The 24240-nt window shown below is 37.7% G+C and overlaps 2 protein-coding genes across 3 annotated transcripts in view; one reads left to right on the forward strand and one right to left on the reverse strand.

Moving 5' to 3' along the window:
* The window catches only part of bach2b (BTB and CNC homology 1, basic leucine zipper transcription factor 2b), a 144103-nt gene extending 127300 nt beyond the window's left edge, over window positions 1-16803 (forward strand). Inside the window, exons 5-6 of the mRNA XM_052096139.1 lie at window positions 8114-8320; window positions 9568-16803. Coding sequence (XP_051952099.1) covers window positions 8114-8320; window positions 9568-10047 — 687 coding nt within the window. The 3' untranslated portion in view covers window positions 10048-16803. The remainder of the gene's footprint in view (window positions 1-8113; window positions 8321-9567) is intronic.
* Window positions 16804-19817: 3014 nt separating this feature from the next.
* gja10b (gap junction protein alpha 10 b) lies at window positions 19818-23077 on the reverse strand. Of its 2 annotated transcripts, XM_052096063.1 has the most exons (3): window positions 22961-23077; window positions 20928-22363; window positions 19818-19987 (listed from the first exon to the last, which is right to left on the reverse strand). In XM_052096063.1, exons 2-3 carry the CDS (start codon window positions 22344-22346, stop codon window positions 19949-19951), a joined length of 1458 nt encoding a protein of 485 aa, XP_051952023.1. In that variant the 5' UTR covers window positions 22347-22363; window positions 22961-23077; the 3' UTR covers window positions 19818-19948. The 2 variants fall into 2 exon arrangements, with proteins under 2 accessions (XP_051952023.1, XP_051952022.1); XM_052096062.1 differs by lacking the exon at window positions 19818-19987 and having other exon boundaries at window positions 20819-22363.
* Between the last annotated feature and the right edge of the window lie 1163 nt (window positions 23078-24240).

Below are 24240 nucleotides of genomic sequence, written 5' to 3' on the forward strand. Positions count from 1 at the left end.
TCAGGAAGTGGGGAGTGAAGTCTGAACCATTTCTGTTCCTCTTGTTCCATCTTTAAAAGAAGAGCCGCTTTCTCAATATGAGCTGACTGTGGTCTAAAAATTATTCGTCAGCCGTCGTATTGGTGTGCTGTAAAACCGCACGCCTAAATTATACGCGAAAGTTCATTGTTTGTTTGTCGAAATACAGTCGGAAGTCACGTGTTGTTACATAATGAATGGATGTTTTACGTCACCCTAAAACCCAGTCAGCTGTGGTAAATATGAAAATACATTCATCATTTCATAGTAAGAGCGCAGACATCTTTTAGCTCTTTAGGATACATTATCCTAGTAGTAGTTTTAGATTTAAAATTTTAGGGAGAGAAATTGTATCCCAGAGTAAAAGTGCTCAGATGTTGCTCTTTCGGATTTCTAAAGGTCTTTCATTTAAGTACTGCTTACAACTTTGTCTCCTAAAAGACCTTTGAAAAAATAAAATACAAATGAGAAAATTGTTGACATACAGTTGAAGTATAGAGCTATAAAACAAGTTTGGATAGCGTCTTGGATGAATTTGATTTTAAATATGACTTTTGATTGCAGGCTTTGCTATCAGACAGTGCTGAGATCTCTAAAACTAGAGGGACAACATGTAAAATTACTGGGGTCTATTTCTCAGAAGAAAATATTATAAAGCAGGAGACTCCATTTGCTCTCCATTAATAGGTGTCTAAGAGAAACAACTGAGATTGTACGCAAATCAGACACTTTGGTCTTGATGGGGAGGAAGCCCCGTGGTGACCACAGACAGGTCCATCACTCCATGAGAGAGCATGATGTGCATGTGTGCCTGACCTGTTTCTTTCGGGGGGGTACATGTGTGTGTCTGCAGATAGCTTCCCCCATTACTCAGCCTCTATGGAGCATTCCAGTAATAGCAACTGGGCTGAGAGGAGAAAAACAAGGGAAGAAAGGAGGGGGAAAAAAGAGGACCATCTTAGGGGTAGCTTCACACTACTTTCTTATCTGTGTCACATGGCATCTTATTAAACTAAGAGATACATGGCAGTACAGCAATGTCTATGAGAATGTCTGAAGGACAGTAATAACATTTAGAAAATTGATAATCCAATTATGGCTAAAAGCAGTTTTAACTGACCAAAAGGGGTAACTTCTCTTCTATTGGCACATGCTGTGTACATTCAGTGCACAATAAAATACATTTCTGAACAATTTTCTCTCACTCTGGAAAAGAGAGAAAATTAAAAGGTCATAGAGTTTGAAGCAGTGTAAAAATAATATCATTAAACCAGTGGTTCTTAACTGGTGGGCTGCAATCCAGTAACAGGTAACAGGTCTGGTCTGATCGGGTCACAGACATTAAGGAAAAACAATGCTAAATGTTAGGGATGCACCGACGTATCGGCTGCCGATATTTATCAACCAATTATTGGCCAAATTACAACCATCTGCATATCGGTAATAAGCATGAAAATGCTGATATTACAAACCAATGGTTAATTTCTAATTAATTAGTAACACACTTTTAAATAAAAAAAACTGTGAATTCAAATGCACAATCCAGAAAATATAATAGCCACACTATGTAGAAGGGTTGGCACTCCTAAGAACATGTAATATTTTTATTCTGTCTCATTCTCACATTAATGCAGGTAAAACGTCATAAACTAACGTGACTGTTGTGAAAGCTGCACAACCTATAGGCTACATGATCAGGGAAACCATCCAAAATGCCTTAAAAGGTTTATCATCAAGTTTATATCTTTCACTGTGGTTCTCTTTAAAATGTTGGCCTGTTATGTGTTCAACAGGTCCAATGTTCAGTGGAAATAATTTTTTGTTAGAACAGTAAAAAAGCTTTTGTACAAATTTTGTAGAAAAATTAATAAAAAAATCCTAAGCAACTATTGGTCTGATGACAAAATAAGTTAAGTGGCAAAATATCGGCCCAAAGGTTATCTTAAAATCTGTATTGGGCAAAATATTTTCATGTCGGTGCATCTCTAATAAATACAAACAATATAATGCAACAAAGCATAATTGTGCCTAGTTAGGATAGCAAAATATACACTTACATAAATACACTTTATCAAAGGATAAAATGCTTCCCTTACTTTTTGGAGTTGACCTTAAAGGCTGTGCGTTCAATCAAACTCTACAAATTTTAGTGCAAATTAATCTGTCATTTGGTAGAGGATATCTATATTAGGAGATAAAAGGAAGGGACAAAAATAGTGGGGTCACTTTTCCCCCAGTAACAGATGAGTCCTACTTTTTACTCCAGACCCATTTCTAGAATAATGATCTGAATAGAGATACAAGAACTGAGATACAGAGACATGGAGAGAGAATCTGGATCACATTTGAATTGAAAAGTGCCACTGGTGTGCTCTCTGCCATGTTTTTTAAACAGGTTCTCTTGGTAAGATCCTAAATATAGACATCACTCTTCTATTACAGCCTCCAAACCACCTTCCACCCCCAACACACACACACACACACACCTCCAACCAATACACCAGAGAGGGGAAGAAAGGGGGGAAACATGGAGTTTGAGAGAACAGTTTAAGTGTGTAAAAAAGACATTTCTAGACATTGCTGTCTAGTCTAGCTTAAAAGTCTGATAATTAAAGGGATAGTTCACCCAAAAATAAAAATTCTGTCATTATTGACCCTCAAAAAGAAGGCAACACCAACATTGAGTATGTGTGTGTGCATGTGTAGAGCAGTTCTTAGCATCGCCTGAGCAGTAAGAGCAGAAAAAGGTCTGTACATCATTTATTAATGATGCCGTGGAGATAGAACAGGCCGACCTGCCAGTGCTTCGGGCCCCCTGCTGCTCTGTGCGAGACGGGCCAGATCTACACTTTCATCTTCTCTCAGTTCCAACCAGAGTCACCATAGGCTGCCCAGCAGAGCGGTCCACCTCACATGGAACTGCACTGCTGTGGTTCAGCATGGTTTATTGGGTCATAATAACACTAAGCCTGTGTGAGTTAAGTAGGGCAGTACTATTGCCACTATTCTGATACACACTATATTGTGGTTGCTTCATTCATTGAAATAAAGTATACAGAAATAAAGTATACAGAAATAAAGTATACACTACATTTAACATTTTATTCAAGGCATTCAATACTGTGCTATATTGTGAATATGCTGTAGTAATGAAAGAAGGTCTTTGTGGAAGCTTCTTATAATGACAGTGAATGGGGTATGACAAAACAGCATCATAAAATTATCCCATACGTCTCATGTTCGATATTACAAGTATTTTAAAGTAAAACTAGGGGTGGGTATTCTGGTTAAAATGATAAACCGAGTATCATCTATATTGCAATTATTTTTTTATGTTTTTTAATGACTTTTCCATAAAATGTATCTTTATCAACCTGAAAAATTTAAGTTGTTATTCACTGAATATCCTCACCTCCATTCAAGATCTTTAATCAAATATGGCCCCTTTAGATGTGTCACGTCTAAGGACACTCAGTATGTGATGATTTCAGTCGGACTAAAACAATAATTCGTCTTTTTAAAATGTCATGTAATCTCTTTAGTCTGAAATCATACTTTACGTACAAATTTTGACACAAATCTGACTAACAGACCTAGATAATGTAATTGTGGTAATACTTTAAAATAAGGTTCCATTCGTTAACATTAGCAAATGCATAAGATGTCATGAAATAACAATGAACAATATATATTTTTACAGCATTTATTCATCTTTGTTAATGTTAGTTCATTAAAGTACAATTGTTCATTATTAGTTTACGTTAGTTCATAATGCATGAATTAATGTTAACACATGCAACATTTGATTTAAAAAAATATATTTCTATATGTTGAAATTAAGATTAACCATGATTAATAATTGCTGTAAAAGTTGTTCAATGAAAGTTCATTTTAACTAATGTTGTTAACTAATGTTAAGAAATTGAACCTCATTGTAAAGTGTTACCATGATTGTAGCTCGGCTACATCCAGCATGTATACACATCAACTGAACCACAATTGGACTCGGCATGCTCCGAAAAGTTGATGTCCTTCCTTCAAATATTCAATTGTGTCATGTATACTTGAACAGACAGATGAAGGCTATCCTTTTTATTAAACAATGTTTAAGTTGCCCAGAACTGTAAACATCACTATTCTTAATTTGGAAAAACAGAGGTCATCAGTGAACATCACCTTGAGTTCACTATGTAGAAAGACACAAAAGAACAGAACAAACCCTGAATGACTTTCCATTCCACCTCACCAGCTTTACCTACAGAAATGTAACCCACCTCTCTCTCAGACTTGCACCCTCTCTGTTTGTTAACCCAATATTTCTCCTCATGACATTCATTCCTCCCTCTCTCAGGGTGTCAGAGTGTGACGAGCCTCTAAGAATGCCCTCCAGAACACGATGGAGAGAAATAAAATTATACTTCATATAGTTAAACAATCTGGGTATCAAACTCATTTGACAAAGGAGAGCTCATTTTTATGCTCATGTAAGTGGCATTATGTTCAGGATGTGTTGACAGTTTAGCTCGTTAACGGCTGTAATTTGCATACTCATGCCCTCTGGTAATCCACCTGACAGGAATGTGAAAAAGAGAAAGACTAAACTGCCTGTGCTGCCACATTCTGCCATTGAATACTTTATCTTCTGTTACTCTGACAGATAGAGAGATCTTTTTCTGTCTTTCTCTTCATTCTCAGTCTTTCCGTCTTGATGTCTTTCTTGTTTCTTTGATCTCTTTGTGAATACCTGATGCTGTTAAGTGTAGAAAGCTTGTATTGTTAGACCTCTTTGTCTTTGTGAAGAACTGATTTCTGCCTCCATCTAGTGGTGATAAAAGAAATTGTAAATGTCATTAACCTTTAGATCTATTGTGTGCAAATCTATGGCAAATTATTTTTCATAAAAGGGATAGTTTACCCAAAAATGACAATTCTCTCATCATTTACTCACCCTTATGCTATCACAGATGTGTACGACTTTCTTCTGCTGAACACAAACAAAACATTTTAGAAGAATATTTCAGCTCTGTAGGTCCATACAATGCAAGTGAATGGTGGCCAGAACTTTGAAGGTCCATAAAACACATGAAGGCAGCATAAAAGTAATCCATATGACTCCAGTAGTTAAATCCATATATTCAGAATTTATAAATGATGTGTGGGTGATCAATATTTAAGTCCTTTTTTACTTTAAATCTCCACTTTCACATTCTTCTTCCTTTGTTTTTGGCGATTTGCATTATTTGTGCAAATCCCTTGTGGGCAGGGAGGAGAATTTATTGTAAAAAGGAGATAAAAATGTATCTGTTTCTTGAAGACACCTAACATATCGCCTATGAAGACATAATTTTAACCACTGGAGTCATATGGATAACTTTTATGCTGCCTTTATATGATTTTTGTACCTTCAAAGATCTGGTCACTATTCACTTGCATTGTGTGGACCTACAGAACTGAAATATTCTTAAAAAAATCTTTGTTTTCAGCAGAAGAAGGTCATACGCATTTGGGATGGCATGAAAGTGAGTAAATTATGAGAGAATTTCCATTTTTAGATGAACTATCCCTTTAATATGCAAAGACAACTGTAAGTAAGCCATTTGTAGGTTGATTTCACCTAAAAGTGTAACCACTGTGGCTCTTTGGTGTTTTCAAAACATCAAAGCACTGTTTGTTTTAGCATCCCAACTAGAGGCCTGTACCCTGAAGATCGCTGTGTTTCAGGATTGGTTTTAGGTTGACAAATTCATACCAATCCAATCAGGCTTAATTGGTACCATGATGTAGCTCATCAACTGTGTCAACTGAGGCTTTGATCCTGACTTTAACATTAGATTTTTTTTTTTTGCTTTAACTTTAACATTAGATTACGCGCTTGTGCACAGGAATGAATGACGTTTGCAGCGCACAACCAATCGCGTGAGAGAACGAGATTCACTTCTCGTGAGAGATTCCGCGGGATTTACCTCTGCAGAGAGATTATGAAAATAAGAATTTAAATTCATTTAAACTGTGCACAAGACATTGTTTTATATATATATATATATATATATATATATATATATATATATATATATATATATATATATATATATATATATATATATATATAAAATACATTTACACTGCTCAAGAGTTCTGCATGAAATCAGGAAGACTTAAAACACTTAAAAGACTTATATAAATATATAAAACAGCTGGTATATCGTAAGTTAATTCATATAGGCCCACAACAAGATCACAGAGTCTTAATCATTTTAAAATCTTAAATGTATTTAAAATTTTAAATCTTGTATATTTATTTTACTTGAAAACTTTATTTATAATTCAAAACTATTACAAATAAATATAGGCTACCATTGATTACTAAACGAATAGAGACTATAAAGATGAATATTCTCCCTAAGTTCATTTTCCATTTTCAAAATCTACCAGTTAGTCTATCAAGAAGTGTTTTTAGACTATGGAATAAACTACTTTGTAAATATATATGGGATAATAGGAACCAATGATTAATCTTAAAATTCTTATGTTGTTAAAATGGCTTGGAGGACTAGAAATCCCAAATGTAATAAATTATTATAAAGCTGCCCAAATTCAACCAATATTGATTTGGATGAATGAAGAATCTAAAGTGAAATGGAGGAAGATGGAAATTTATCAAATGGAGGAACCTATTAGTATATCCATTTACCTACCCAAACAAAGCAACACATTTAAATCAATAGATAATATTTGTTTTAATAGTACTTTTTGAATTTGGTTAGAAAATAAAGAAAAATAGTAAAATTAAGAAAGATATAGTTAATTTACAAGAAATTGCTAAAGATCTTGATTTCATGCCAAATAGATTAGATAATAAATTTAAGTTTTGTGAAGATAGAGGTCTGAAAGTATATCACCAACTGTTCACTGATAAAGGAATTGATAACTTTTCAAACCTAGCAAAACATTATGAGCTTCCGAATTCCAAATGTATTAATTATTTACAGGTAAGATATTTATTAACAGAAGTTAAAGTAAATAAAAAAGGAAATCCATCCATTAATTGACACATACAACTAATCCAATACAAATTTTTGGACTTTTAAAGAGTGCACTTGAAAGAGATATATAGGACACTCTGAATAAAATTATATGTAGGTGGGGGGATGAATTAAAAATAAAAATTAGTCTGCAAGACTGGGAATAAATATAATACATTCCATTCTACTCAATCCAGTGGGAATATGCTTGGAAGATACAAATTAGATTTTTTTATAACACCTGTTATTCAAAGTAAATACAATAGCATGGTAAAAGGGGATTGTTGGACAAATTGCAGAAAGAAAAAAAGGCTAATGCAGTCAAATTCTATATGAGTGCTCTTAATTGACAAATTATTGGAAGTGATTAGACTAATATTTAATAGTTCATTTAATATTTAACTGCACAATAGAAATACATCCAAAAAAACGTATTTTGGGTAAAATGCCATTGTCCTTAAGAAATAAAACAGAACAAAATATATTTAGGGTAATCAGAATAGCAGCTTTGAGGCTAAATAAACTAAAATTTACCTGGCTAGCCGCCGAAACCAGCTTCATGGTACATGCCTGACAAAGCAACATTAAGTCGACCAATGGTGTGAGTTTGGGGCGGGGTAATCTGTTTGTACAACCAATGGAAGTTGGGGGGAGTTTTCTGGAATTGGTTTAAAAACAGCGATTATTTTTGTAATTCCATTTGGGGACGCTAGTGACAAAAATGACATACCATAATGTGATCACAAGCTACCCTACTGTACAAACAATTATGTCAGTATTTTTAACAGTTTGAGAGTGTGATGAAAAATGTGGTGTTGATCGTCCCACCTCAAACGCATTGAGCCAATGTTTCAGTATTGGGCAGGTTGGGATGCTCTAACAACAGTGTTACACAATTCAGGGGAAACAACCAGTGGGAATATGCTTGGAAAATACAAATGGCTTACTTGTAGTTTTCTCTGAATTAAAGCTGCAAAAGAAGAAGTACTTTATTGGAGCATCACAAAATATTACACATCACCTTTACTGCCTCAAGCAGAAGCTTAATAATTTGCTTGTAAATGTCTTCACAGGTCAAGCTTCCTTTCCCTGTTGATCAAATCACAAATCTTCCACGCAATGACTTCCAAATGATGGTGAAAATGCACAAGCTGACCTCAGAACAGCTGGAATTCATCCACGATGTGCGCCGACGCAGCAAAAACCGCATCGCAGCTCAGCGCTGCCGCAAGAGGAAACTGGACTGCATCCTCAACCTTGAGTGTGAAATTCGCAAATTGGTAAGGACACAAACACGTCTCCACGTATCTCTCTTTCCTCAAATGTGCCAAAACATCTTCAAGTTGGCCTTCAGGCTATTACAGTATGAGCCATCATAAGTGGGAGGGGACCCCATCACCTAGTCCATCCCCCTATGGCAGCACCGCTACCTGACATTCAGGCCCGTGCTGTTTCCTTGCTGTCTTTGATGATGTGTGCTGTGGTGTATGTGCATGAAGCCTGACAGCATGCACTTTGATGTCAAATGCACATCCTCCATATGATTTCTCAGCTCCCCACAGATTTCAGCAGGAGAGATGCCTTTGCTTATCTTCTCCTCCTCCTCTCCAGCCTCTTTTCATTTAATTTTGATAGCAATATTAAATCACAACTCAAATTAATTTGTAACATGAAGGCATTTATGAAGGCAGGAGGTCCTGAAATGTGTAGATCTCTATGGTGATTGAGAGGGGGAAGACAGTATTAGTGCTGCGGGATGACCTACATAACTCAGCGAGTCTCTATAGATCAATGAACGTTCATATCTATGTGTGTTGGTGTAGAGATCTAAGCAATGTGTGATTAATACACCGCGAAAGGCTGTGATTTAATTAAATAAATATATAATCTGCATGTGCTGTGCACTTCAAAATGAATGTGTGTTATGAATTCAGAAAAAAATAACCATTCATTAACTACATTATACATCATGGCCTCTCGTGTGTTTTTTGCTTAAATATTACACCCATTGGGCACATAAAATGTCCTGTAAAATTGTGCCTTGAAAAAAGTGGGAACCCTACCTGGAGGGGGTGGGTGAACTATTCCTTTAATCTTAATATGATTTGAAAACATATGCACTCCTCAAGTTAAGAAAAAATGCAAAATTGCCCCAAATGGAAAAGTTAATTTCTGAAGCTTTTATGACACTTTAGACTCAAATGCCAGAAGAAGACTCTTCTGGCTCTTTTACCTGTAAGATGGGACTTCCTTTCTACATCTGTTGACCGTTGGGCCTTCCAGTTTCTCCCATTTACTTTAATAGAAGTGGCCAGTCTCAGCTAAATAGTCTTTGGTAAAAGTCAATGTTGTTGTAGCACCTCTAGTGTTCATTTCACCATGAAACTTCTGCAAACTGTACAACAGGCCACGTAAAACTAATCTGGCAACAATGTATGTAAAGTAACATGTTTCTATGAGACTAGGTTGGCATTTTCATACATGCAGGTCTAAAATCTATGAGGGTGTGTGTTTTATGTGTGCCCAGGTTTGTGAGAAGGAAAAGCTGTTGACGGAGCGTAACCAGTTGAAGGCGTGTATGGGAGAGTTATGGGAGAACTTCTCCTGTCTATCTGAGGAGGTGTGTCGAGACGTGCAGCTGAGCCCAGAACAGGTGCATCACTACTGCCCCGTACTGCATCCCGGCAATGCATCCTCCATCACCCCAGGCAACCAGGATCTGCACACCGGCAGCATTGACCTCACTAATTGCCCCACTCCCGACCAGAGCTTTCTAAAATCAGCTGCCACAACAGACAAGAAAAAGCGACCAAGATCAACACAATGGAAGACCGGAAACGGATCAGAAAACGCAGGCAACGACAGGGAGGAGCAAGAAGCTGGGTCTGCCTATTTTGAGGCAGGGCTTCCCTTGGAACAGTCGAATCAGACGGTGACAGTAGACTTCTGTCAAGAGATGACAGATAAATGTACAACCGACGAACAGCCCAGAAAGGACTGTACCTAATGATGGTGGTTTCTCTGTGTTTATTTGTTTGTTTATTTGTTTTTATTATTTAATTTAGTTATTTTTTCTGACAAACCCTCAAAACTCGAGGGCTGTTGAGATGGCCAGCCTCTGCCAGTGTTTTTAATTAGTTTTTTTTTATATTTATGTCTTTTAATGTCTTTTTTAAACAAAGGTTGACACTACAGTTGTCTTAACAGCAGCAATACTGTTCTCCAGGTTCTTGCTCATTCAGCCATGGCAGAGGGGCTGAGACCTTCTCGCAGAAATTCACGATGGTGCTACACCTTTTCATGATAGTGACCTCTTCTGTGGCCACACTGTCTGTTTCCTATTACAGTCCATTCAAATGGGATGGGCTCTGACCACATCTCAAATTCAGACCTCTACGGACCTAGCAGCAGTTTTTGCTATCTCTCTCTCTCTCTCTCTCTCTCTCTCTCTCTCTCTCTCTCTCTCTCTCTCTCTCTTCCCCCCTCTGACATCTATTCACTGTTCTTTCCCTCTACCTCCAAATCTCTGTCTCTTTTCTCTCTCTCTTTGTGGCCCTTGTCACAGTAAATTCAAACTCAGGAAATATTCTGAATGTTCAGTATAATTCATGAAAAAAAAAGTAAGAATACAGATTCTGTATACACAAAAGTTTCTTTTTTTTTCTACAGCAGCTAGACTGTAAATGTCCATATGCAAAAATGTCTTCTGCATCATATGTTTGTAGTGTCTGTGTAACGCAACACTTAATTTGTACAGATGGTGGTATCTAAAAACATTCCTTCTTTGCCTTCCACAGCACTAATACGAAAGTACGATGGAAAGACAGATGAGTAAAGAATGATTCAAATAATTGTTTCAGCCACCTTTTGCATCAGCAATACTGTACAATTTGGATGTTATTGAGGATTATGTACTAAGTGCTTTGCTTGGCAGAAAGTGTATTGTAAATAATATGGAGCATGGAGACAGTCTGAGAAATATTGTACAGGTAGAAACTTAGATGGTTTATTTGTTTTAATTTTTTCTCTCTCTGGGGTTTGATCAAGCACCTTTTGTCACGAAGGGAAAATCGTTGCTGTTTCCTGTCTCAAATGAATTCCCCACAACAATGGCCGTGCTTAAACTCAGGAAACTAGCATTCTTACGCTCAAGCATCCACACGCATGCACAGACACCCGCACACACGCTCGTATACGAAAGGAACACAGACCCCCAGTGCAGTGCAAAGAGCCCCTTGCATGTAATTTGGATGTTAATGGTGTGGATGATGTCATGTGCGTAGTGACCTCACCGCCCTCAGTGAGCTGTTCTTCTTTAAATGTGAAAAGAGTCCCAGCTTGATGTGCTTTTCTGAGAAAACCTTATTTGTTATCAGTATTTACAGATGCTGCGCATGGGCTGGTGTTCTCACAGACACCACTCGAAACAATTTCATTGTTATGTTAGAAAAGGTCTCCATAAACCGACACCCTTTCATTGCCCTCACCTCCGGCACTTTCTCTCTTTCCTCTGTCAGCACTCTTTGACCATTTAGCACTTCTGAAAGTGTAGATTTCATTATCAGGACGCTGAAAAAGTCTCAAATTGAAGCACTTAACATGGTCGCTTAAAAGCGTCTCAAAAGGCAGATTATCTGATAAGTTTTAGTTATATTAACAACATAAAGAACATTTTCAGGAATTTGATTCATTTGTGTCATTGAAAAAATATATTAAGTTCAATATCGCAATACGAGGGAGTGTTCACATCAAATATTTATGGAAGACACTAAAAAAGCTGAAAAAAGCTGACAATTGGATGGAATAAACCCATTTTTATAAGTTGTCCTATGTATTTCCCTTTATTGTACATTTGTTAGATGAGTATATCCATACTAATGGGATTGCATGCTGCCTGTATATTTTATAGAGTTTGTTTAGACTTTCTTTACCTCAAGATGTAGTCTTTAGAAAAATGGTTTTAATACCGGTGAGTTCACTCTGGTTTCAATGAGCAAAAATGACTTGAATAACTGGTTAAAAATGTGTTATATACGGTTGTAGGGATGCACTGATTTGGTCACTGATATTTATCAGCCAGTGTTTGACCAAATTAAAACCATCTGCAAATTGGTACTAAGCATGAAAACGCAGATATGAAAAAACCTATGGTTAATTTATAATGAATTATCACACTTTGTAAAAAACTCTTTGAATTCAAATGCACAATCCAGATATAATGATAGCCACAGAATGTAGACTGGTTAGCACTCCTAAGAACATGTCATATTTAATTTTATTCTTTATCGTTCTCACATTGAGGAAAAAATGTTGTTACAGATGTGATAGTTGTGAAAGGGGCACTTACCTACAGTAAACATGATGAGGTAAAACCATCCAAAACCATTCTGAGACATTGATATGGTATCCATTAATGCTTCATGATTGATTGAGCTAAGATTGAAATTGCAATATGATCTTGCGCTGAAAGCCTACTTTTAAAAATAGACTGCAATTCAGCATTGTGTAAGCAAGCGGCACCCTCTAGCGGTTTGGTTTTGAACTGCAAAATCAGAAATGCTAAAATGTTTTACAAGTACAGAATAACCTTTTGTTCACATTAATCATCATGCAATGTTATTTAGTTATTTTACAATTATTGTTTTTATCTGTTATTTTTCTTTAATTGTGGCTCTCATTTTTGGCCTGTCGTGCGTTCAACAGATCCAATCCATGTTCAATGGAAATTATTTAATGTAAGAAAAAAGTTTTTGTACCTCCCAAACTGTAATCTGATGGCAAAATATCGGTATCGGGCAAAATGTTCATATCAGTGCATCCCTATTATAAAGATTTGCCTGTTGGAGAAAACCCCAGCTGTGTGTGTGCATGTGCATGTGTGTGCGTGTGTGTGTGCAAGATCTCCCAATGTGTAATGCAACACAGTTGGGAATGCCATTGGTCCCCTAGAGATACAGTGTATGTGTGCATGCTTGTGTATTTGTGAGTCTGATTGTTTGATATTGTTTGATATTCAGATGCATTTCAAGTTCTCAGACATACATACCTTTCTTTCTCCCTCTTGTATGCAAGGCACATGTACACACATGCACATATGTACACACTTAAACAACCACACACTCATACTTGGAGTGTTCTCTCCTAGGGATATAGAATCTAGAGGTGTTGTGATGGTTAGTTGTGCTGTTGTTTTTCTTGTGAATCGGTTCTTTCTCTCTTTATCTCTCTCACTTAGAACAATAAAATATTTAAACAATATTTGACATTTCTAAATTGTAATCAGGTACAAGACTAGAACTAAAGATTTATGGGTCCAGGTGGACATTTGTGCACACATATGCAAATCATCCCTATAATGATACTTGTTTTGCTGATTTCGTGTTGTATAAATAATGAATAATGAAAGGTGGAAAGCACGAACTTCCATTTGACAAGCACACTGTCGTACACTTGAGAATCTACGTCCACCTTTGAGATGAATAAACAGTTTTGACATTTCTAGTGGGGGAAAAGGTCCCACTTGCATCAAAGCTACAACAACAGGCATTCAAAAATCTTCCAGAGATTCCCAATTCCACTTTTTATGGTCCTAGCTGTTTGTGTTCCTCAGATAGCAATGTATTTGTCATGTATTTGTGGGCTGTACATGGTATGGCTGACTCATCACACTTGGCCTTAAGAGCCTGGGGATCTTTTGGTTCAGGCTGACATTTCGATGTAGATGTAGATGGATAGAAGAGATGGTTAGACTTGGAGTTTGATCACTTGGTGGTGGAATTCTGATATCTGTTAGCCTCTGTTACTAAACGCTGCATCATGTTTGCCTCCATGGTGACTTCAAGGGTTCAACCTGGTCGCCCAGTTACAGAAAGCCTCACAGGTTTAAATAAGCTTATTTGCTCTCCTCTCAACAACACTTATGCTAGTTTTTGTTGTTTTACAGAGGTTTTATTTTCGTATCAGACTTGTGGTTGCTCTTGTATCTTGTCTCAGGGTGCGTTCCAACAGTTTTTTTAATTTGGTTTTCGTATCTACTTCGTACAAGCTCAGCTTGCTTTTCTCTGCATATTTTTTATTGCGTGTTTTACTTTTATGTGTGTGTCTTTTGATTCTTATAAAGCTAATGGGTGATAAGCATGGTTTTTAAAAGTTTCTAAGCTAGGGTTAATTAATGCATAGATACAAAAAATTCGATTTGCACAATTATTTTGGATGAAACCCAACAAGGGCTATGGGGTATATCAAAGTAAAATCCAGTCATTAGTTTTTGGTTTTAAATTTGGCTGATAGAGCTAATCTGTTTCTAAGATAACTTTCAATCTGCAGTTTGCAATCAGCTAAAAGCAAATGCCTATTCAAAGTATATTTTAAGCTGCAGTAAATGTTACTTAGTATCGAGTACCATTACTGTAAAAGAAAACACCCTCTTCTTCGTAAGCTCCTGTTTTGAATTCAAATTGTTGTTTAATTTGGTTGGTTTGTTTAAATTGTGCTGCTTCTCTGAAATATTAACACTGGCGTTCCAAAGGTTGCTCTTTTGACAAGGATAAAAACTTGCCTTTTTTCACAACTTGCTTAACTTTATAAAACATTTGGTATTCCCACTGAACACACAAGCTCATCAAAACAGCGTAACAAAAAGGCAAAATGTTTACAAAAAAAAAAGTTGTCACATTTTTATGAGAATTTTGCCATGTACATAGAAATTGCGTGGCTAATTTGAATGGGTAGGTTTAGTATTCTGTCCTTTTGTTTTTGTATGTTTTTAAAAAATCAAGAGAAATGGCCGTTTGATAACTATGCTCCTTTTCCTCAAGTTGTCTTTTCACCTGACGGGGATGCTCCAGTATTACATGAATACAAAATGCACCTCCAACTTTGCCTTAGAACTGACAGAGGCCATAGTTCACATTCAAGTGAAGTGTGTATGCAGGGGCAATGAGCCCCCATATTTCGGCTAGCAGAGCAGACTCTCTCTCACACTTATCTACCTGTGAAATCCTTCATACCTCTCATAACTGGTCAATGACTGTATCAGCAAACTGCATCAGGTGTTTTTTCTACATGCTTTTTACACAGATTATATGGATTATTGTATTGGTAGAAATCAGTGCATCATTTTTAATGGATTAGCTCTTTGGCTTGTAGTCACAAACATTGTTTTTCTCTTTATCTCTCTTTCTGACTCTTTATCTCGTTTTTCTCTAGGAGACTGTTTTGTGTTAATATTGTCGATTTGAGGTAGTTGTTTCTTTGCTTATTCTGTACTAAGAGTTTTTCCTTTGTTTTTCTCCTTTGTTTTTTTTTTTTATCAAATGCTTCATGACCCTTATGAATTTAATGACTTCAAAACCATTGTACATACGGTATTGTGCAGGACTCGTTTTCATGCATTTCAATTGCTAGTGTTATATAAATGACAAATTTTGTCTAGACACCATTTCTGTTTATGAAATAAAGAAACATATCATGAATGTTGTTGCATGGTTGCTTGATTCTCCATTATGATGACACATTTTGGCAGACAGTACATTAAAACTGTAGTTCAATTATAAGATTTAAAATATTACATTTAGAGTATAAGCTTATATTGATGTACATGGTAATGAGGCCAGGGTCATCCAATATGCTGAAATCATTTTATAGATCTATATGTGATGGTGCCACTAAAGAAATTTGTCCAAGAGTAATTTAGTCAACAAAATACTTTGGGTGAACACTCTTCGATCACATGTGATACAAACGCAAAAAATTGTTCAGTACAGAATACTGTGTTAGAAGATACACTCTCATGTGTAGTTCACCACTAGATGGCAGAAAATCACATCCTTGTGGTAAGCATGGCGTCACATTGTTTATGACAAAAATATGGTAGTTTAAGAGATTATACTATTCAAATTAAATTACATTTTAAAATTAGGCATAGTTCTCCCAAAATTGTATATTCTGTCAATTCCATAATTTTCTCACCCTCACGTTGTTCTAAATCCACATGACTTCCGTATGACACTAAATTAGATGTAAAGTATATTATGCAGTATATTATTCACCATTCATTTTCAATCTTTTTTTCATACAATGAAAGCGAATGGTGACTCAGGTTGTCATTCTGCCTAAAATCTCATTTTGTGTTTCTTGGAAGAAGAAAAACGTCATATGGGTTTGGAACAATATGAGGTTAATTTAGTGACAATTGTTTTGGTGAACTATCCCTTTAAATAATGAAGTAGGATGATCAATGTTCTGACAATAAAAATCACAGTGAATACAAAAGCACTTTTAGGGTTTGAACATTTGCTACAAATATTTGAAAGCATACTTTAAAAGTGCACTCAGTAATTTTTTTCCTCTATAAAAAGTCTTACTTCTAAAGAAATTAATAGTCATTTTGAAACATGTGTATAAAATCAGGACCCCTCGTGTGAGATGAAGAGTTCAGTCATATCAGTAACCTTATAAAAGCCGTTTTATTCTACATAATGCAGGGGTGCCTCATGGGGGCAGCCATGTTAGCATCACATGACCAGCTGAATACTACTTGCTTAATCACAGTAACTGACACATTCATTCATGGATTAAATAAAACCTGGCTTACTGTGCATAGTAAATTTCTGCAATGGCATTGGTAACTGAAAACTACTGTGTTTGAGTGGTGCAGCATCCAGGCCACTAGGTGTCAGTATAAGCCATACTTCGACATACCAAATTACTGAGTGCACCTTTAAAGTAGAGGATACAAAAAACATGAAACTTATTCACTGATAACCACCACCATCAATAGTTATACTAATAAAAAAGAGAGTAATTATTGTGAATTAAATGTCTCAAGTCAATTCACATTGTTTTTTACAAGACTGATTTTGATTTCTTTTGATAGATATCTAATAGCCACTCTCTGAGCTTTGACAGTAGATTTCTTGTGCAAGAAATGTTTATAACTAATATAACATAAATGCTAATATTGGGTGCTGTGAATTGCATGTGTTAGATCCAGAGAATGCTAGTAGTTTCACAGTCCTGTCACTCTATCAGTCTAGGTTTTTGTCTGACAGGACTGTGGCATCCTCATCCCATGTCTGCCTAGTTTCGTTGTCTGTCTTTGTGTGAGTGCGCTATTTCGGTTGTATTCCCTGCTGTGTGCCCTTAAGGCTGTCTTGTTTCATGACGGGAGCACAGTGTTTGAATCCTGACTTCCTGTCTGGTTCGGTTTCGGTCTGTGTCAGGACCCAGACACTCGTGCTCCATGTCTGTCTCTCACAAACACGGGTGCGACTCGTGTTGCACGCCGGGTCACAAGCTGTATTCATGTTGTACTGAGGTTCAGTCACTTCAGTCTAAGGTGTCGGGTGTGTGTGGCCGAATTCTCACAAAGGTGTTCTGTCTTGTTTTTGTCGCCTGTTGAGTGCATCATGTGGCATTTGCCTTGTGATGTATGCTTAGGTTTAGTGTGAAAATGTGTGGCATATTTGTTTTGCCGTTACTACACATTCTCTTCACTTGTTTGTTGGTTGGCATGGGTGTATCTTCCCTCATTGTCTTGGCGATGTGTGCTCATGCCATTCGGGGGTTTTGTTGTCTTGTGAGAGCATGTGGCTTTGTTTTGTTTCTGTATTGCCACATGTCTCTCTGTCTTATGTCATACTCTGCCTCCTTGTTTGCCCATTATAAATGTATTAGTCACACCTGCCCTGTCTTGTTAACCTGTTGATTTCTCTCCCTATTTTAGCCTCCACGTTTGTGCTGTCCAGTGCCAGTTCGTCTTGTGATCTAGTCGGTCCTTTATGTGTTTTTGATCACATTCCTTCTCTCTCCTGTTCCCCTACCTTGTTCTTGTTCGGTCCGGTCTGTCCTGTGCCCTGTTTACCTTCTTCCTCAGCTCGGATTACTTTCTTTGTTATTTTTCCCCTATGGGGTTGTTTATGTTTGTTTTTCCCCCATGTGGGAGTTTTGGTTTTATTTTTGCCCTTTTTGTTTGTGTTAATAAATTAATTTATTTTAACTCTGCATTTGGGTCCTGAGCCTCTTCATTCCAGACAGTACGAACTGGCCAAGATGGACCCAGCAGAGATTTTTTTTTCAACTGGCCGCCAGTGCACAGCTTTACGGGCTACGGCAGGATGATACGTCTGTGTGGGGGTATGCCCTTGAATTGTTATCATTGTCCTCGGGTCTGGGATACGATCAGACCTGCCAAATTGATCTCTTTTGGGCAGGTTTGATTGAGCCCATTTGATCCATTGTCCCAGAATGGGGTGAGGATGCAAAGTTTCCCAAAGCATTCAGGCTTGCCCTTAAATGGAAGGAGAATATCACAGACTGTGCTTTGGGGGACTTCCAATCCTCAACCCAACACGAGGACAAGGGCACCCCCCTACACGGATGGGGACACTTCAGCCGAGCCCATTGCTGCTGACCGTCAGGAGGCAGAGGCTGCTACAGCAGCAGTACTTCCTTCCCTCCTCAGTCGTTGACAGTGCCCATGGCCACGGAGGCTGTTCCCCAGCCGCTGTCAGCAGCCCCGGCCACGGAGGCCATTCCCCAACCGCGGCCAGTGCCAGAGCCTTCCATGGCTCCACCCTCTGAGCCATTCCCTCCTAAACCCTGTCCAACGGCTGCCACCCAGTCTGCTGACCCCTATCCAGGGGCCGCCGCCCAGTACTCTGTATCATCTGTCCTGAGGTCGCCTCCCAAACCGCAGACCCCGCCTCTGCCCCGAGGCCTTCCCACAGGCCGCCAGACCCCGCCTCTGCCCTGAGGTCTCCTCCCCAGCCACCTGACCCCGCCTCTGCCCTGAGGCCTCCTCGCAGGCAGCCAGACCACACCTCTGCCCTGAGGCCTCCTTGTAGGCCGCTAGACCCCGCCTTCTTGTTTGTTGGTTGGCATGGGTTTATATTGCCTCATTGTCTAGCCGATGTGCACTCATGCCATTTGTATGTTTTGTTGTCTTTGAGAGCATGTGGCTTTGTTTTGTTTCTGTATCGCCATGTGTCTTTCTGTCTTATGTCATACCCCGCGTCCTTGTTTGCCCATAATTAGTATATTAGTCACACCTGCCCTGTCTTGCTATTGATTTCTATCCCTCTTTTAGCCATGTGTGTGTTGTCCAGTGGGTATGTGTTTGATCACATTCCTTCTTGGCACTGTTCCCGTTTCTGTTCGGCCCGGTCAGTCCTGTGACCTGTTTATCTTCTTGCCCAGACCAGATTACTTCCTTTGTTTTTTTCCCCTATGGGATTGTTTATGTTTGTTTTACCCCTTTTGGGAGTTTAGGTTTGATTTTTGCCCTTTTTCTTTCTATAAATAAATTTATTTATTTGAACTCCGTTACTTGTAAGGAGTGCAGAGGCGCAGGACCCAAATGCACTGTAAAGAGGTATGCCGTATGGTCCCACTTTATATTAGGTGTCTTTAAATACTATTTACTAATATTAAAGTACATTCAATATAACGTAATTATTGTGTAACTACATGTTGTTCTGCCAAACTCTCACAATATTCACATTTGCTGCTCCTTTGGTTAGGGTTAAGGTTTAGCAGAAGGATTGGGGTAGGTTTAGGGTTAGGGGTAAGGTTGACAGTGTGATTAGATGTAACTAAATGGAGTTACTTTAAATGTAAGTACAATGGGTCAACAAATATGTACATAATAAGTACATATATCACATGCTTAAGTACATAGTAAAGTCACCTGCAGTAATATAAAGTGGGTCCAAGTCTTTTTAAGGATTTATTAAGAGTATCACTATTTAAGTCAGATAAACATAGAGAAGTTTCCATTATTAATTGTCAAACAAAATGTTTTGCTGTAATTATGAATTTTGTAGATGGAAATTAATTAAGTCTCATTGCAACTCTTCTCGTTGCTATCCACTTAGCAGATAGTTGAGACTTCGAAGATCTCCAAATTGTCACTTTTTCATGATTGAAGACAGTTCCAGGATCATGCTCTGAAAAAGTAAAATAATTAGAATTTACTTTATATATAATTAAATAAATCCTCCAAATCAACTGTCAGGCTTAAAAGGAATATTTCAGGTTAAGTTTAATTGACAGCATTTGTTGCATAACATTGATTACCTCAAAAAATAATTTAGACTCGTCCCTCCTTCAACAAGGGCAAAAATCAACGTTACAGTGAGGCACTTACAATACAAGTGAATGGGGCCAATTTTTTTAGGGTTTAAAGGCAGAAATGTGAAGCTTAGTTTTATAAAAGCACATACATTAATTCTTCTGTTAAAATGAGTATAATTTGAGCTGTTTTTCTAATTTAAACAGTCTTTTTAAGGTTTACGGTGTTATGTCGTCGTTGCAATGAAGTTGTAAAATTGGATATAACTTAAAAGGATAGTATGTGATTTTATCATGCTACAATTATGCTAACATGCATATTGTTTATGTATTGTGACCATATTTTGAAACAGAGTGTTTTAACATTTTCTGATTGGTCCAATTCACTTCCATAGCAAGTGTCTCAGTGTAACCCAGATTTTTGTTTATTTATATAAAAAAGTAGAAAGGGACAACATTATGCTGCAAATGCTGTCAATTACCTTGCATTGAACCCGGAATATTCCTTTATAAGAAGAAATAAATACAAAACCTTAGTGTAGTGGAGATCTTTAGCTATCTACAATTGATATATCAAATTACACAATAAGCTATCTAAAATGGTATTGTATGATGGGCTTGGCCATTTGGCCACATATCAGAAAGTGTCTCACTTTACATCTATTCACCATATATTATAATGTTTTGCTTTAATTTGTTCAGATTTTAACAGTGTGTTTACCCAACAATAAAAAAAAACATTTGTTTCGAACACAATGGTTACATTGTTGGGTTCTCCAAAGCCATGTAAAATGGGTTATGTATTCTTTTACTTACCATTGACATTCTTCGTCCACTGGCCGGGGGTGGTGTCATAGCTGGACTCTCCCCTTGAACAAGACGCTTGGCCTCTGCATCCGATCCACTCTTGGAGGATGGACTACCCGGTGGACTATCAGAGAGCCCCCGTGACATAAAGCTGGCTTTCCTCGCAGTGGGGTAGTTCACACTGTCTGGAGAATCACTCTCCTCACTGAAGTCTTTACACTGACTGACCCGACTCTGTTTCCGCAGGGCGTTCCGTAGGGCTGCTGGTATCTCTATGTGACTAGCTTGGAGTGAGGCTCTGGGCTGCTGATTTACATTTTGGAGCTGTCCAGAGCCCTTGGGCCCAGAATCCTCACTGCTGCAGGATTGTGGACGGTTGTCTAAAGTGGGGCGACATTCTGTGACACCCAGCTGATGGAGAGCCTGAACCTCAGGCTGGCTTGGAAGACGGGTTTGCCTGGAGTGCTGTTCAGATCTATGAGTGTCTTTGTTTGGCACCTCTTGACTACATGGAGGGGCAAGCATTGGCATGTAGAGAGGCAAAGCTTCCATCTGTCCATCAGGCACCACTGCAAAGGAAGTGTGCGTCAAATGCTTATGTTTTTGTGGTGAGGAATTGGTAAGCACACACATCTGTTGGACCATGGAGTTTTTCTTTGATCTGCAAATACTGTCATCATCCCCACCATACTTGGAGCCATATATGCTCTGCTTGATTTTTCTGACACCAAGATGGAATATTTCCAGGAGATTGAGGAACAGGGAAACCCCTGCAATGACCAGCATGAAAATCATGAAGATATTCTTCTCTGTTGGCCGGGAAACAAAGCAATCAATGCTGTTGGGGCAGGGCTCACGCTCACATTTGTATAACGGGGTCAGTCCAATTCCATAGAGCATGTACTGCCCTACAATGAATCCCACCTCTACCACTGACCTGGTAAGGATATGCAACACATATGTGCGCAGTAAGGAACCCCTTAAAGGTGCCTTCCTCACTTTCTTCTGTTCTTCCAGCCTCTTAAGCTCCTTCTCAATCCTTTTATGCTCCTCGAAAATAGCTTCCGTATCCTCCAGTTCTGCCTTCAAATGAGATTTCTTCTTGTGGCGTTCCTTCTCTAAAGCTCGGAGTCGGTAGAGGGCATGTCCCATGTACACCAGGGATGGTGAGGAGACAAAGATGATCTGCAAGACCCAGTATCGAATGAGGGATATGGGGAACGCCTGGTCATAGCAGACATTCTTGCATCCAGGTTGCTCCGTGTTACACACAAACTCACTTTGCTCATCATCCCAAACGTCTTCGGCGGCAACTCCGAGCACAAGCATACGAAAGATGAAAAGAAGAGTAAGCCAGATTTTGCCCACAATGGTGGAGTGAATATGAACTTCCTCCAAGATGCTCCCCAATAAGTTCCAATCTCCCATTTTCACATGGCCCAAAACTGGAAGGGTTTTAATAAGGTTATAAATCCTTATGACATAAAAACTGCATACATATTTATTACATTAGATACACCATATCAAAACAAGTGGTTCAGAAATGCTGCTAGACCTCTCTCAAAACTAACTTCATTTTGCCATGTTTTCAATTACAGTACTTTTAACCAACTGGTCTCAAAGTGATTTTTAGTGGCTGTATGAAGTCAGTCCCCCTTAAGTTCACTCAGGTGGCCTAGCAGAGCAACCACAAGTGTAGTTCAGCACATTAACTACAGACTTGTTCCACAAAGTTTGACAACCAGTAAGTGTCAACATACATTTTGTCTGTACACTATACAGTGGCTATTGATTTATAATTGGAAAATAAACATCTTTTATGACATGTTTTGCTTGAAAAGTGGGTTTGCACTATATACACGTCATAGATTTTGATATTTTGTTATAAAATCCAAAAATATTTATCCATTTGTAAGAGTCCAAACACTTTTTGGCCACTGAATTTTCTATAATGAATGACTTATATCACTACATGTGAATAAGATAAACCTGACTACATAGGAAAAGTTAGATTGATTTAATATATAAAAAGGAAAACTTACATTTTTGTGGTGCACACAGAGAACTCTCAGCATCAACACATCACTACTAATAAGATAATATAAAAGTCCAGTATCCTTTCACCCTCTTTGAGAGAAATTAGCACTTCTCTGTCAACATCACTTTGATGAATGAAGTCCAGATTCTCTCTGCATTGATCTCATACAATGCTGCCATCGATCTGTGGGCTGGACAGTAGCTACCCTGAGGGGGCTAACTTGCATCACAACTGTTGAGGGTAGGTCATGTTAGCAACAATCACAAAAACTCCATGACCTGTTATATTTATGGAAATCTACCAAAGAATATATGTTGAACGAAATAATAATGGGCTCTTGCCAAATCTGAACACATCCTACATCATCTCACACCTGAGTATAATACAGTATATAATATGTGCATACAATTAAAATTTTGGCTATGTTCAGAGTAAAATACTACTTCTGCAGTATATAGTATATATACTGTATGGAATGGAATACAGTCATAATGTGTGGTATACAACAACGCACACTGTGTAAAATACTACAGTATATCCTACATTGTAATGCGCTCCACTTAACCTTACATTTACAGAGTGACGAATTATGTAAAATCAGCCACAATTGTTTCTTTTTATTAACTCGTTTGATCTGACTGCCTAAAGGACTTTTTAGCATAAAAGTTCCAATTAAAAATGCAAACTAACCAACTCTATTTCCAAAATGATAAATTGATGCCACTCACTTTCAAAATTATGAGGTCATATGACAAAAACGTAGTATACAACTGTTTGAAACGTTTATAGTTGCATAAAGCTTACTTTTTTTACATGCTATTCTTAAAAAAAAAGAAAGAAAAAGGCAGTATACAGTGTCTACTGCTCAGTATTCAGTAAGTAGTAAGCTAGTGTACCATTTTGAACATAGCCTTAGGGTCTAGACCAGACATGATGATCAATGAGTCATGTTCAATTTCATAGTCAAATGCTTGAAGGGTTATTTTTGGCTTTTCTGTAGTCTGAGTGTGATGTAACAAGAGACAGTAGATAAATATGTAATTAACTGTGGAGTCAACAATTGAATACCATTCAGCTTTAACAAATTACACTCTACTAGTGCAATGTCCAGATTTAATTATACTAATGCTGCAGCAACTTTATCCCATGTTGATTTAGATTTGAAAGAAATCTGTTAAATCTGCTGAATATGCATGTTTAAAATTGCATTTAAAGTTGCTGGTATAAGTAGTATAATGCAATAGATAATTTTTTTGAGTTTAGAAATTCTAACATATTATTTTA

The sequence above is a fragment of the Xyrauchen texanus genome, chromosome 28 (assembly GCF_025860055.1).
Source record: "Xyrauchen texanus isolate HMW12.3.18 chromosome 28, RBS_HiC_50CHRs, whole genome shotgun sequence".
Lineage (NCBI taxonomy): Eukaryota > Metazoa > Chordata > Actinopteri > Cypriniformes > Catostomidae > Xyrauchen > Xyrauchen texanus.